At 38.9% G+C, this 14,556-nt stretch overlaps 2 protein-coding genes across 3 annotated transcripts in view; both read left to right on the top strand.

Annotated features, from left to right (window-relative positions):
* Nucleotides 1-4,783, top strand: part of SELP (selectin P) — a 42,023-nt gene extending 37,240 nt beyond the window's left edge. Inside the window, exons 15-17 of one of the 2 annotated variants that reach the window (XM_001094728.5) lie at nucleotides 1,896-1,926; nucleotides 3,157-3,212; nucleotides 3,801-4,783. In XM_001094728.5, coding sequence (XP_001094728.3) covers nucleotides 1,896-1,926; nucleotides 3,157-3,211 — 86 coding nt within the window. In that variant the 3' untranslated portion in view covers nucleotide 3,212; nucleotides 3,801-4,783. The remainder of the gene's footprint in view (nucleotides 1-1,895; nucleotides 1,927-3,156; nucleotides 3,213-3,800) is intronic. The other variant, XM_015124960.3, reaches the window with a different exon arrangement.
* Nucleotides 4,784-6,723: 1,940 nt separating this feature from the next.
* F5 (coagulation factor V) overlaps nucleotides 6,724-14,556 on the top strand; it is a 72,449-nt gene continuing 64,616 nt past the window's right edge. The window contains exons 1-2 of the mRNA XM_015124968.3: nucleotides 6,724-7,168; nucleotides 10,917-11,008. Of these exons, the coding sequence (XP_014980454.2) occupies nucleotides 7,011-7,168; nucleotides 10,917-11,008 (250 nt within the window). The 5' untranslated portion in view covers nucleotides 6,724-7,010. The remainder of the gene's footprint in view (nucleotides 7,169-10,916; nucleotides 11,009-14,556) is intronic.

The following is a 14,556-nucleotide window of genomic DNA, read 5'->3' as shown; positions in this document are numbered from 1 at the left end:
CAAAAGCCCTCTCCCAAAATTCAAATGAGGTTACTTTGCAGTTTGGCATTTGGGGCCTCTGGTCTAAGTACCCTAGGCTATCACTAAAACTAATTAGAAAGGTGTTATGCTTCCTTACTTCACTCATTTCTTCATGTAGCAGTCATTTATTCATCATCTCTGTTAGAGTGTGAGACTCATAATGATGGTTTCTGATATTAAGGAAGGAATAATCCAGGAGGGGAGACAGGTGAAATCAATGCTGGTAGTGAAGTGTGGTAAGTGTGTTAGGACACAAATACAACCTAGGTATTATTAGAACATAGACTAGGGATGCCTTAACCAGACTGTCAGGTGAGAAAGCCTTTTTCAAGCTTAACTTTGAAGAATGAGTGGCATTTAGCCCAGGGGAAAATGGAAATAGAGTTCCATTAGAGAAAATGGCATGTAGAAAGACATGAGAGTGTGAAATCATTGAGAAGATGGTATGTTTCACAGTTAAGTGCATCTGAATCAAAAGGGGATTATGGAGGAGGCAGGAGATGAAGTTAGGGGCAGAAGAAGCTGCCCCTGTGTTGGTGACCTGGTGTGATAAGCGAAGAGATTTACTTTTTCTCCTGAAAACTTGTAAAGTTGATGCAGGATTTAAACAGAGAAGACCAAATAGATGAAAACTCTCTGTAAGGGAAACTGTGTTCATCAGATTGTTCATCAGAAAAATAACTTTAGTCTAGGAATTAAAGATGGGAACATCCCATCTCTTAAGGTTTAAAACATCCTTTCTCAATCTTCTCCACTTAGCCTGCGTATAAGTTCATAAAGTTTTGTTTATAACCTAATGGGGCTCTTCTTCATCACTCCTCATAGAAAGTAACTAGGGGCATCAGAGAGACCATTAGTGCTCAAATCAAGGTAATTGAAAGTGGCTATGTGAAAAAATCTGAAAGAGTTCTCATTGAATTTCTCTATTATTGACATAGGTCTCAACACCTATTCTTAACTGCTCAGAGGCAAAACCACGTGTTCCCTACTCTTATTCTTTCTCCATTTACAATGCTACCAAAACATTGAGGCTGTTTTTCCAAATCTTCATATATTCTCCTGTGAGTGGCCAAGACAATAGACAAAGGTCAATACTCTGCTTCAATACCAAAGAGATGTACTGAGAGCTACAGTGAATCCCTCCATGCAAAATGTGTGCTTGCTCAACCAAACCCAGAACCCAGAAGGCAGAGGCAAGAGCTCCTAGACCTTAATCTCTATGATCATGTAGGAATCACTCTAATCTTGATGTTTCCCCCAAGTCCTTTCTTTGACTTTGAGACATTTCCAGGGGACCCTGTAACAGTGCAGAAGGACAAATAGCTACCCATGTTCCAATATTTTTAATAATAAATACATTCATTTGTTGGGGATGGGAGCTTTTTTTCCTGGGCTTCTCCCAATTTGATTTTAGGCTTTCAAGTTTTCTATGGCCAAATAAGAGGAAAATGCTGCAGCCATAGCTGAAAATTCAACTATGAGAGTCTGTCATTTGGATAAAAATATGCTACCTGGGAGGAAAAACATCCACTGTTCTGTTGGTTTGGATTTACGTATGTGATTAGCTTGCCCAGCTAAGGGCTGAGGGCAAGTGACACAAGATGCCCTGAAAAGAAATGGAGTTATGTATATACTGAAAGGAAGGAGGAAGAAAGTGAGAGGACTCTGGAGTTAAATATTGTCAAATGTTCAATTTAGCCTAAAACACTTTCTACCTTTCAGGGAGAGACTGTTCCCAATATTCCCCTTTTAATGAGCCGACCTGAAAATCAGTCTACTGGTTTTCCCCAATAATTTCTATCCTTAATGACCCTCTCTTTCATCTTTTTTTTTTTTTTTTAAATCAATCATTCTTATCTTCTCGCTTATTTTAGATGATGGGAAATGCCCCTTGAATCCTCACAGGTAAGGTAGAAATGTTTTATGATTGAGTAAATTTTGCTAGCTTGACTTTATAATTCACTGTAATATGTCAGAATGATTACATGCAATGCCTGCCTCCTTTTTACAATGTCTTTTAAAATGTCTTCTCTTCTATTCTGAAGTAAAATACACAGATAACAAATATTCTCATTATAACATAAAGTAGAAATAAAATGAAAAGTAATTTATAATAAAAACACGATGCAAAAACTTAGGCGCTGCACCAGCAGATGCAATGAGGTCATCAGAAACATGCACCTTCCAGCAGAATCACTAGGACAGCAGCAGCCATGCAGGTGGACTGATAGGGAAATGTTGTATTAGTGACTCAGAGAGCATTAGAGATGTGGCCAACACTAATCTAATTTTTCAAAATGGTGAACAACTCTGGTAAAGAGTCCTAAAACCTGTGATAATTGTCCCTTGATTCATATGGCAATTACACTTTTTAAAGATGCAAAAAATGCTTAATATTTACATGTAAAGCGCTTGCGTTCCAGGCTCAGAGATTTTTAACCTGTATGAATATTGAGCAGATATTCCAAAGTTATGTGGGGTGTTGGACAATTCTTTTGTGTCCTGTACCCCCTGCTGTTTATAATCTAGCAAGAGTTTTCAAAAAGGGACAGTATGCCTCCAAGGGTATTTCTTTTGATTTTTGCAACGAACAAGAGCTCTACTGACGTTGAGTGGGCAGGAGGCAGGGGTGCTGGATATCTTTTAAAGACATTTCCATCCTGGAGGAAATAGAAATCCTTATATGAACCCTATTGTCACAGACATCCAGCACCCTTGCCCCATACCTACTCAGTATCAGTAGAACTCTTGATGGTTATAAAAATCAAAAAACACCCCGAGGGGGCACACTGCCCCTTTTGAAAACTACCGTTAGATTATTAAGTGTTAATGCCAAGAATTTTGTAACTACTTCTTCTCACCTAGAAGAGGTTGCAGCACCTTAGAGGGTATAACAGGTATTCAGTAGGTAAAACATCAACAATAACTTAGTGCGGGTACAAAATACAATGTAAATTACCCAGAGCTGTTAAGTGGGATATCGAATATTTCTTTGGCCTTTATTTTTCTTTCCTTTCTAAAGCAGAATTCCAGGGGTGGATGGTAATTTATGGTTTCTGGAAATACTATGTGTTGGACTGTGTTGTTGACAACTAAGCAGTATATGGTGGTCACCCTTGTGTTTCTGTTTTTTAGCCACCTAGGAACATATGGAGTTTTTACAAATGCTGCATTTGACCCGAGTTCTTAAGGTAACATACCTATAAAGATGTTTTTGAAGGAAATAGAACAATAGGGAAAAAGGAAGACTATAAAGCTTAACTTTTCTTTATGTAATCATGTATTACGTTTTAAGTATGTATTAGATGTTCAGGCATGAAGGAAATTGTGTTGGCAGTAGGACACAGGTATGACAACGGAATGACAATAGAGTTCACAGAAGGATTTCCATTTCCTCCAGGACAGAAATGTCCTAACAAGACATAACTTATTTCAGGATGTGTGACATTTCCATTATTGGCTGCTAGGTGGTGATGATGTGACCTTTCCTGCAAAGCAGAAGTCAAGACTGCTGAAAAATGTTTTCGAACTGTTATGGAGTCAATTCCCTATGCTACCTGCTGGAAAAAACAAAAATAATCTGATGCTATCCCTCTCCCAAAAAATTCAGTGGGTAGCTGAGTGTCCTACAAAAAACCTGAATGGCAGAATATTCAAAATCTAGAAAGAAAAGATTATGCTGAGCCTCAGGGGGTAGATATGATGAGCAATTTTTTTCTTTCCTTTTTTTTTTTTTAAGGAAATGATAATTATTTAAATTTCTTTGGTCTCATTTTCAGAGACCTGTCCTTTTCCTGGTCACCTCATTCAGCTCCATATGATCCTGTTGTGAACATCAAGTTTCCTGCTAGACTTGACTTAACTATAATGCATTTGCTGCAGTTTTCCATAAATACCTGTGAATCAAAGACATGGAATTATCTTAGATTAGCTCTGGACCAGACTGTTGGACCAGCTCTGGACCAACCCTGTTTCCTGAGTTTGGGATTGTGGTACAATCTCAAATTCTCAACCTACCACCGCTTCCTGCCCCACCCCTTCTCTTCCTGTAATACAAGCCACAGAAGCCAGGAGCAAATGTTTCTGCAGTAGTCTCCGTGCTTTGACTCACCTGTCACTTGAACTGCCAGTGAACCAAAGAGACTGGAGCATCTGACTCACAAGAAGACCAGACTGTGGAGAAACAAAAATACCTCTTTATTTTTTGATTGAAGGAAGGCTTTCTCTACTTTGTTGGAAAGCAGGTGGCATCTCTAACGGGAAGCAATTCCTGTAGCATCTTCTGGAGTCTCCAGTGGTTGCTGTTGATGAGGCCTCTTGGACCTCTGCTCTGAGGCTTCCAGAGAGCCCTCTGGATGGCACCAGAGGCTGCAGAAGGCCAAGAATCAAGCCAGGAGGATACATGTCACTGTGGACCTTCCTGCCACCAGCCACTGTCCCTCAAAGGACCCAAAGACCAATATTCAAATGTATAATTAAAAGAATTTTCCCCAAATGCCATGTTCCTCTATCGGATGGTTCGTTCAGTAAGGTCTGTGTATATCACATTGTTTGCCATCAGTGTAATAACACATAATTATGGTTGTCCTATTTACACCTCAACCATTCAGTCAGCCAGCAAATTTGTGTCACACACCCTCCACTCCAAGAGAAAATCAGAGAAATGGAAAAATTCTTCATCACCTGAATGTTTTACAGGGAAGAACAAATGTATTTTACATGTTCTTCAAATCCCATGTTTAATAAATAGGTCATTGAAAGTTATACAGTGTTTATCTGGAACTGATGTTAAAAAAAAATAGAGAGCCAAACATTATAGTAGTCATCTTGTCTCTGTAAAATGTAATGCAATAAACATGTCATGTATACTGTATATACATAAGCAAACATCCAAGTAAAAAAAGCAGCCTACTCAAAGGTTACAGTAATGTTGCAACAATGTTGGTAGTAACCTTGGGATTTAGGGACACAGTGCTTTCAAAACGTTTCTCTGATACACTGCCAGTAGCATCTCTGACTGCTTATTTATACGTCAATCAATAGGCTAGATGTTCTAGGACTTTGGTCTCAGCCCTATTTCCTGAGTCAGAATCTACATTTTGTAAAAGTTCCCCTGGGAATTCTGATGGGCTACCAACTTTGGGAGATACTGATAACATTGTAGATAAAGAAGTGTAAGCAACTGTTCAGTCAGGGAGACAATAGATACCTACATGGAATAACCAAAGGTAATTAACATGATTATACAATTTGAATAGTGTTATAATAGTTCATAAAATGGAAAAGTCCATTGGAGCCCAGAATCTGGGAGACAGGCAGAACCCTGCACTGTAAAGAATGACCCAGCAAAGAGGAAGAAAATGGGCATTTTAAGTTGGTAGAATAATATCAGCACAGGAGGAAAGACAGAACACTGGGGGGAGTGGGGAGGGGGGAAGAGGCTGTTGATGAGCCTGACATCATTAACAGAGACCTCACGTGAGGTGCCAGATTACAATTTATTGAATGTACTGAATGCATAAAGCATGACAGAAACTTGGAGCCATGCAGATACAGGGAACCCAGGACAAGTCATTATGATGTCTCACACGATATAATTCTCAGATTCTCTATTAACAGCAAAGTAAGATTTAAGGTGGTGTGAAACAACTAGATCCTTCAAGAAATACAAGAATACAAGGGGTCCTGGAGACAGGAAAATATAATCATAGTAATAAATTTGTGACTGACTGACTTTCTTTCTTTCTCTCTCTCTCTCTCTCTCTCTCTCTGGCTCTCTCTTCTTTCTTTTTTTTTTTTTTTTTTTGATGGAGTTTTGTTCTTGTAGCCTAGGCTGGAGTAAAATGGCAAGTTATCAGCTCACTGCAACCTCCACTTTCTGGGTTCAAGCAATTCTCTTGCCTCAGTCTCTTGAGTAGGTGGGATTACAGGTGTCCACCACAACTCCCGGCTAATTTTTTGTATTTTTAGTAGATACAGGGTTTCTCTATGTTGACCAGGCTGGTCTTGAACTCCTGACCTCAGGTGATTCACTCGCCTTGGCCTCCCAAAGTGCTGGGGTTACAGGCTTGAGCCACTACGCCTAGCTGCTGTGTGCTAAGTGCTGGAACTATAGTTTACAGTAGCATTTTATCCTCCCAACATACCCTATCAGGAAAAACCATTATTGTCATCCTTATTTCACAGATATCAAAACTGAACAGAGAGGTACAGTAACTTGCCCAAGACAACACAGCTAGTAAGTGAAACTGAAAACTGGACAACTGATTTTTTTTTCAGCCAAGTTCTTTAAGCCCTCTGCTATGCTGCAGCTTAGCTAGCTACAGGCCCTTATCAAGGCAGAACTGTGCCTTGATAGAGACCAGGAAGGCGATTCAGAGCAGTAGACCTTGTCCATGTGTTTGTTCCCTTCTTCTCCACCACTTGAAAATAGTGTTTCAGTGCCGGGTAACAGGGCACAATACTCTTTTCCTCAGATCAAAAGGGGAGCCATCTGATTAAGGTGGTTGGGTACCACTGCACTTCACAGAAAGTTCTCCAAGTGTGAGCTTGGACCCAGGCAGGCCTCAGGTCAGTGGTAAGGGTCGACTGCTTCCGCGGTGTTGGCCGGTGGAAATGGAGGGATACAGCTTTGTCCGGCTCATGAATCCCTGGGCATTGTCCCGCCTGCTAGAGCCTCTGATCTCTGCCCCTTCTTCACCTGTAGTAAAACAGTCACTAGTTTGGTTGCTCTCCCTAATACCTCTGGTCGCTGGGAGCTGTGATCTCACCAAGCCCCTGCCAGGAAAAGCCCCAGAAAAAGGGGAGGGAGGGAGAGGCAGAGGCTGCCGCTGCAGTTTGCAAGAACCGCAGGGGAGAAGGACGCTGCCACCCACAGCCTTCAGAGCTCATTGCAGCTGGGACAGCCAGGAGCGGGGTTAGTCAGCAGCTCGACGAGCGGCTGCCCAGGTCCTGGGGTGGTGGCAGCCAGCGGGAGCAGGAAAGGAAGCATGTTCCCACGCTGCCCACGCCTCTGGGTCCTGGTGGTCTTGGGCACCAGCTGGGTAGGCTGGGGGAGACAAGGGACAGAAGCGGTACAGCTAAGGCAGTTCTACGTGGCTGCTCAGGGCATCAGTTGGAGCTACCGACCTGAGTCCACAAACTCAAGGTAACTCAGGTGTGGATCTGGGTGGGCTTCTCTAGAGAGGAAAATCTATTTCTTTAGACAACATTTCCTTTGCAATGTCATGGCTTTTTTTTTTTTTTTTTTTTTTTTTAACTTCAGGTAAGTAAATATAACTAATAGGAGAGTACACTGAATTAAATAAACTGGGCAAATGCTAATTTTGCCTCCAATAATGTAGTTTATCATTCTGAGGGTATAGAAAGCATTCCATTTGATTGGTTAGATGATGCTTTCTTTTCAAGTTTATTTTCAATACAGTTTTGTTAGTATGTTTGTGTTGGCTTATATATTGGTGAATTCAAAGGCACCAGGGATTGCTTCCTCATTAGTGCTTTCTGGAAATTCCTGTTCCAGATTTTTAGTTGTTTAGTATTTTTATAAGACTCCTATTTACGTATTATTTGTTCCATTGTCTACATAGCTTCATCTTCTAAAACTAAAAATGAACACCTTGTGCTTTTTGTCATATAATTTTATTGCTGCCTTATAAATGATTTTCAAAATATCATCAGTTCTTGTATGTTTTTGTACTTTCACCTTTTTTCTGCTTCATATTTGACTTATTTATCCTTCTGAATGTGACTCTTCATTTTTTTCTCTCTGTTAATCATGTCCTGGGATATGACTTACTTATCCTACTGAATGTGACTCTTCATTTTTTTCTCTCTGTTAATCATGTCCTGGGATATGGTATGTAACTGAGAGGAGGTTTAATTCATATAAAATACTACCCTTGAGTTGCAAACTATTTTTTCTAATTGAAATGTTAAAAATAAGACTTCTCAGAAATTAACTAAATCATAGAGTCTATTCAATATTTCCAGTTAGTTATTTTTTAAATGGTCAACCTGCTAGTGTGACTCACTTTTTTCCCTAACATCACAGTTTATTATGAAAGATGTGTTCCTCTTTTACAATTACAAAACCAAAGCAATCTGCCAAAAACTAATGTAATATTTGAGATCTTTTAGTGTATAATATTAGCCTTTTTAAAACTCTCATTGTAAGTGGGTTATTTTGCAGGGTATTACACATGATCTTGGTCTTATAATAAGAAGAGATCCCTCCTTTTCAAAAATAATCATTTTAAATATTGTACTTCAAAGTAACAATCTAGGTCACACCCACACCCTTCGGAACTGCCGTAAGCTAAAACCCCAAGGAAAATAACAGTGCTTCTAACACTAATCTTGCCTGCTCATGAGAAGAATGCAAACTTGGTTGTTGGCTTTCTTGTAGCATGCTGGGTTTACGCTTGGGAGTTTTTTTCTCGTGTCTGTAGTTAGCATTGAAAATAGCAAGCAAAATGCTGGAGGCAGAATCACATAGGGCAAAGGTCTGATTCACATGGCGAGTACACAGGGAACCACGACTGGTCATTCTGTCCCCTCACCCTGTGGGTAAGTTTCCAAAGTTCTGGAGAGTCATTTCTCTGGTAGCAATTGTTGAGTCAAAACCATAGAAACATAACCTAGACAAACTGTCATATTGTTTAACCCTAAATCATATCACTTCTCTCTAGCATTTTCTTATGAAAAATCTAATCCATATATCTGGCTGCTTACACTAAGAACTTGTTCTAACTTGTCCAGCCCCTAGAGCTATGATGCTCACTAGATGAATATCAACGTAGACAACTCCATCTTTTGGCAAAGTGTATTTTAGCACAAAGCAGAAATCCGTCTACTTATTTCATATAATATTAGCAGGACAATGCCTTGTAAAGGTAAAATGTACATATTATTCTTGCTCCAAGTCAGAGATGAACACTTTCAAAAATTTCCTTAGAAACCTTGTTTAGTCACTCACATAATACAAAGAGATATTGAAGAAAAGATACACATACATTTTCCTCCTAGGGTTCTAGCTTTATATGATTTTGTGACTATGAACAAATCATCTTTAAACAATCCTTATAAATGAAAAACTCATTGTACCCATTGTTTGAATTCATATCATCTGTAACTTTTTAATCAGATAGATTATTTTCCAATAGAAATTGTTCAGATTAAAATAGACATACCTCAGTATAAATACACAGCATACATAGTAAAACTTGTTAGAAAACCTCTCTCTGTTGAAATTACTCCACATAAGAGACTGATATTTTTTAGTAAAGATTTTATACCATCATCTACATTCTGTATCAAAGATCTGGGGCAGGGGAGGACAATAACTTTTCAATTGTACTAAAAAAATAAATAAAAATGGACTTCCACATTAGGGACATTAGTATATAGCATCTTAGAATTCTTAAGTTATAAGAACGCTAAGAGGTCATTTAATTCATATTCAAACATATTAAGGTGTTTTAACCTTCTACTTTTTCCCTTGCCCTCAGCACCAATGACCTTACCAAGTAGTTGTCTAATTTCTACTCGAATACTGCCAGTGAATCCACTACCTTCTCTATCTAGCCATTCTAAAAGTACTTACATGCCTCCTTTAATCCTGCCCCCACATATTAACACAGTTCCTGTATTCCACATATTAAAATTTGTGAGCATTACTATTACTACAGATTTGTTTTTGCTTTCTGTGAAAACCTGAAGGCTAAAGACTAACTCTAATTATATTTACAAAATATTACTAGCTAACATGGATTAAGTATTTCTAGTGTGCCAGTTCTGTGCCTTTTGTACATATCAACTTATTTAAAATTATACAACAATTCTGTGAGGGAGATTTCAGTATTAATCTCATCTTATAGTTGTAGAAACTGAGGCACAAATGAATTAAGTAAACTTTTCAAGATAAAACAATAAGAGGTAGATGTAGTCTTCAAGTCCAGAGATACTGAATTCACAGCCTGCACCCTAGCCACCGTGCTGTATAGAAGGCATGGCATACGTGGGTGCTGTTATGTCTTGATTATGGCTGGGTCACTGTCCCCGCATTAGGAAGCAAAACAAAGCCACTCTGATCAAATTGAGACATTTGTAAGGTATTTTCTCTGAATTCTCTTTCCTTTTACCCTCATCTTTGAGTTTAAGACAAGGATAAGAATGATGTGTCTTTAGAGGTACAGAACAATAACAACAACAACAACAGCAACAACAGGAAAGTAACTCACCACTCACGACTCTCCCTGTTGTCTGTCCTCTCTCTAATATTTTTTTAAATCATGAATGCGGTGGTTTCACATTTTTTAATATTGGTTCTGCCACTTATCAACTGTGTCTCTTAGACAAGTTACTGACTGTTTCCAAAACAGTTTTTTCATTTGTTTGTTTCCAATATGAATCCCAGGGCTTTTACCCCGTTAGCCATCTCTCACCTCTCAACTAGAAATAAATTCCACGAAATCAATACTTTTTCACAATTTCCCCAGTAGATTAAAACTATTTTTGATTGATCAGTTGAAAAACAGCTCATATATTTATTCATAAAGGATTTGGTCATATTTTAATAATATAAAATCTAAACCTACAGTTTGGGTTTATACTGTGATATTGGGTTCTTTTTAGAAAATTGATTCTGAGGAACGATATTAGGGTAGATTAACTTGTGAACAAATAGTTATCACAACAGGATATTTTTGAAGAGACCAATAATTATTTCATTAACTTTATTTATTGATCATATTTATAAAATGGTGGGCTTCTGAAATGCAATAAAGATACTGGTATTCTACTAGAAGTCTGAAGATATGAGAGATCTACTTTTTTTGTGATGTGAGAAATAGATGTTGAATATGCCTTTCAAATTAGTTTTTGTATTATATTTCCAGTTTGAATCTTTCTGCAACTTCCTTTAAGAAAATTGTCTACAGAGAGTATGAACCATATTTTAAGAAAGAAAAACCACAATCTAGCATTTCAGGTAAGCCTGAAATATACTTTTTAAATTTTAAAGATAAATTTCTATGGGTAATTTGGCATTCACATGCATCTAAAATTTCCATTTACTTGAAAATTTGTAGAAATATGTGTTTTCTTTTTTAACAAGTACTGGCTGCATAATATGTGGGGCCCCTTGTTCATATTACTGAACACTTCAAAGTAGTGACTGCAAAGCATTAAACCAAGCCAGGGGCCCTTCGGGGCATGGGGCACTGTGAAACTGCCCAGGTCACATACCCATGAAGCTGGCTCTGTTTTTAACCTTGATTAAAATAGCTAAATAAAACTTATAAGTGTTTGAATTTTTATTCATTCATCTAAAAAACTGTTATTGAGTACCGGGTGTGGGCTGGGCATTGAAATAGGTAGGCACTGTGGATGCAACAGTGGATGAGACAGTCTCATATCCTGGGTTCACGGAGATTATGGTCTAGTTTAATGAGCACAGATGTGCCTCTGCAGAATGATTTTTTGCTTCCATTTGGCTCCCTAGATTCATTCAAAGTAACTATGTATGGCTGACTCTTTTGCGTCTCCTATTTATCTAGTGTGATATATACAATAGCCATAATTTTTAAAGAAAATCTCTTCTTTTTTCCTCATCTCTTCCTTTATCAAGAAGACTGGGTTGAATAGGGTTCTAGTATCTTAACTATGATACCATATTCTACAGGGATGAAGTGCTCAAGGGAGCACTTCCTCCAGTTGAGTCCCCTTGTCAATAATTCACCTGTCCCTTTCCCCAATCAGATGAAGACCTGCTGTCTTTCCGAGAATCATCCTAGTCTGTCCTGCCTCTTCTGATCTCCCTTAATCTTCAATATTTACTCAGTGGGAGTCATTCTTTCCGTTAAAAATCAACAACCAAACCAAAACCAGACCAAACCATGTCCAGGTTAACTCCTATCTAGAAAAAGAAAAAAAAAAAAAATCTCCCCGTGACCCTGCCTGCCTTTTCCTTTTCTCTCCTTTCCTTCACTTCAGTTTTTGTGTGAGGACTCTGTATCATTCTCTACATTTCTTCGCCTATATTCTTTTCCTAATCTGCTTTAGTATGAATGAGTCTACTAAAATTACTCTTACAAAAGGGCACTCAGGACTTGAGGTGCCAGAGCCTATGTTCTTTTACTACTAGACATTACTAGGACATTTAACACTCTTCCTTTTTGAAGCTCTCTCTTTACCTGGTTTTTCTATTGTCACTTCCCCTGGGTTTTCTGACTTCTCTTACCACTCCTGGTGAGTATCCCCACCAGATATTCTCCCCTAGGGTTCCAATCTCACCCAAAACCAAAGCTTTCACTACGACCTACCCAGAAGCCACTTTCCCTCTGAAGCTACACTGACACCCCCTCCATATCAGCAGAATTAAGTCTTCCCTCTTCTATACACCCCTAGTACCTTGAATTAATCCCTATCTTCTAAAGATATTATGTACAAAGTATTTATAATGATGCTGACACACAATAGGCACTCAGTAGAAGTTAGCTACATTATTGTTATTGTTGCTGCTATTATTAATCATAACTTAGATCATATATATCATAGTATTATGGATATCTATATATCTATATTTCTCCACTCATTTATATATTCTTCATATGTGTTCATTTATATATTTATTTAATTTTAAACAAATCTGCATTTAAATATTCTTTTATTTTAAAATAATTGTGTATTGAGGCCGGGCATGGTGGCTCATGCACTTTGGGAGGCCAAGACGGATCACTTGAAGTCAGGAGCTCCAGACCAGCCTGGCCCACATGGTGAAACCCTGTGTCTACTGAAAATACAAAAATTAGTTGCACATGGTGGTGTGTGCCTGTAGCCCCAGCTACTCAGGAGGCTGGGACATGAGAATCACTTGAACCCAGGAGGTGGAGGCTGCAGTGAGCAAAGATCGCATCATTTCACTCCAGCCTGGGTGACAGAGCGAGACTCCATCTCAAAAAAAAAAAAAAAAAAAAAAAATTGTGTATTGAGAACCTACCACATTCCAGGTTCTGGGATTCAGTGAATAAGACATGGACCTTGACTTCCAGGAGTCAACCAGCTACTGGGGATAACCTATAGGTAGACAAGCAATGACAGTAGAGTAATAAGGAAGAACTATGATGAGGATTTTGTAGTAGGACATAGGAGACCTATCTCCAGTCTGGTGGGCAGGAAAGTACTTCTCTTTCTAGGTTGATAGCTGAAAAAAGAGTAGGATCTTGGAAATCCAAGTGGGGAGGCAAGGCATTGGAGGGTAGATGCATTTTAAACCAAGGCACAGAATGTTTCAAAGTTTGGAGGTGAGAGTATGGTATGTTTGTGGAACCATAACTGGATCAGCACAGCTGGAGCACAAACTTCAGGGAAGGAATTAACAAGAGATGCAACTAGATGGAGATCAGGCATCCATGCTAGGCTTTATAGTGAGAGGAATAGGGAGTCCCTAATAGGATTTCAGCAGGAGAAAGATTTGTCCTTTAGAAAGACAATTCTCTCCAATTATAGAGAATGGATTGGAGGAAGACCAGAGTCCAGAGCCAGAGAAACCAGTTATGGGACTGTTGTATCAATCCAGATAGCAGAGAAGCTGAGATGGGGAAAATGAGATGGGGAAAATGATTTAGGAGCTAAAATCAATTAAACTTGGTGACTCATTAGATGTGATAATGAGGAAGAAAAGGGAATTATTATGGACTTCAAGGTTCTGGTTTAAACAGCAGAGTGGATAGGGTGCCTATCAGTAAGAAAGAAAATTTAAGAAAAGGAGATAGTTTGTGAGGGAAGGTGATAAGTATAGATTTGGAGTCTGTCTATAGAATGTCTACCTAGAGATGTTAAATGAGCAGATCGGTGTAGAAGTTTGGCCCTCAAAAGAGAGAACTGAGCTAGCTGTAAACATTTGGGAGACATCAGAACAAAGATGGTAATTGAAGCATTTAGAGGGTGTAAATTTACCAGGGAGGATATGATGAGAAGAGAAGGCTGCAGACAGAGCTCAAAGTAGCAGCAAAGTCCAAGGGATGAGCCAAGAAAGAAAAGTTTACTAAGGAGCTTGAGAAAGCCTGTTCAGGGAGGGGAGAAAAAATCTAGAGAATGTGGTATCCTGGAAGCAAAGGGTCAAATGCTATGAAGAGTTATTAATATAAGGGCCAAAATATGGTCCTTTTATTATGGAATAGTGGGGCAAGTCCAGATGGCAGGATGAGGAGTGAATGGAAGGCAAGGAAACTGAAGCAGAAGGGTCTTACAGATAACTCTTCCCTGAAACTTGGTTCCAGATGGGAGGAGAGACAGTGTAGTTCTGAGGCGGACTCAGGAGCTTCAGGATATTTGATAATTTTATGAAAAGGAATACAGAGACTTAAAATATTTAAGGGAAGACTCCATAGAAATGCCACAAAGTCCTTTCCAATAGAAAACGAGGGGATAAAAACATCTGAGAGAGAAGACTTGGAAGAAGCAGGAAGCATTGGGATTCAAACCTTGGGCCGGCTTGGCCTTAGGTAGAATGGCTACTACCTTCATTGGGGGCCC

This window comes from Macaca mulatta, chromosome 1 (genome assembly GCF_049350105.2).
Source record: "Macaca mulatta isolate MMU2019108-1 chromosome 1, T2T-MMU8v2.0, whole genome shotgun sequence".
Classification (NCBI taxonomy): Eukaryota; Metazoa; Chordata; class Mammalia; order Primates; family Cercopithecidae; genus Macaca; species Macaca mulatta.
The sequence above is the reverse complement of the archived record's forward strand: the minus strand, read 5'-3'. Positions and strand labels throughout refer to the sequence as shown.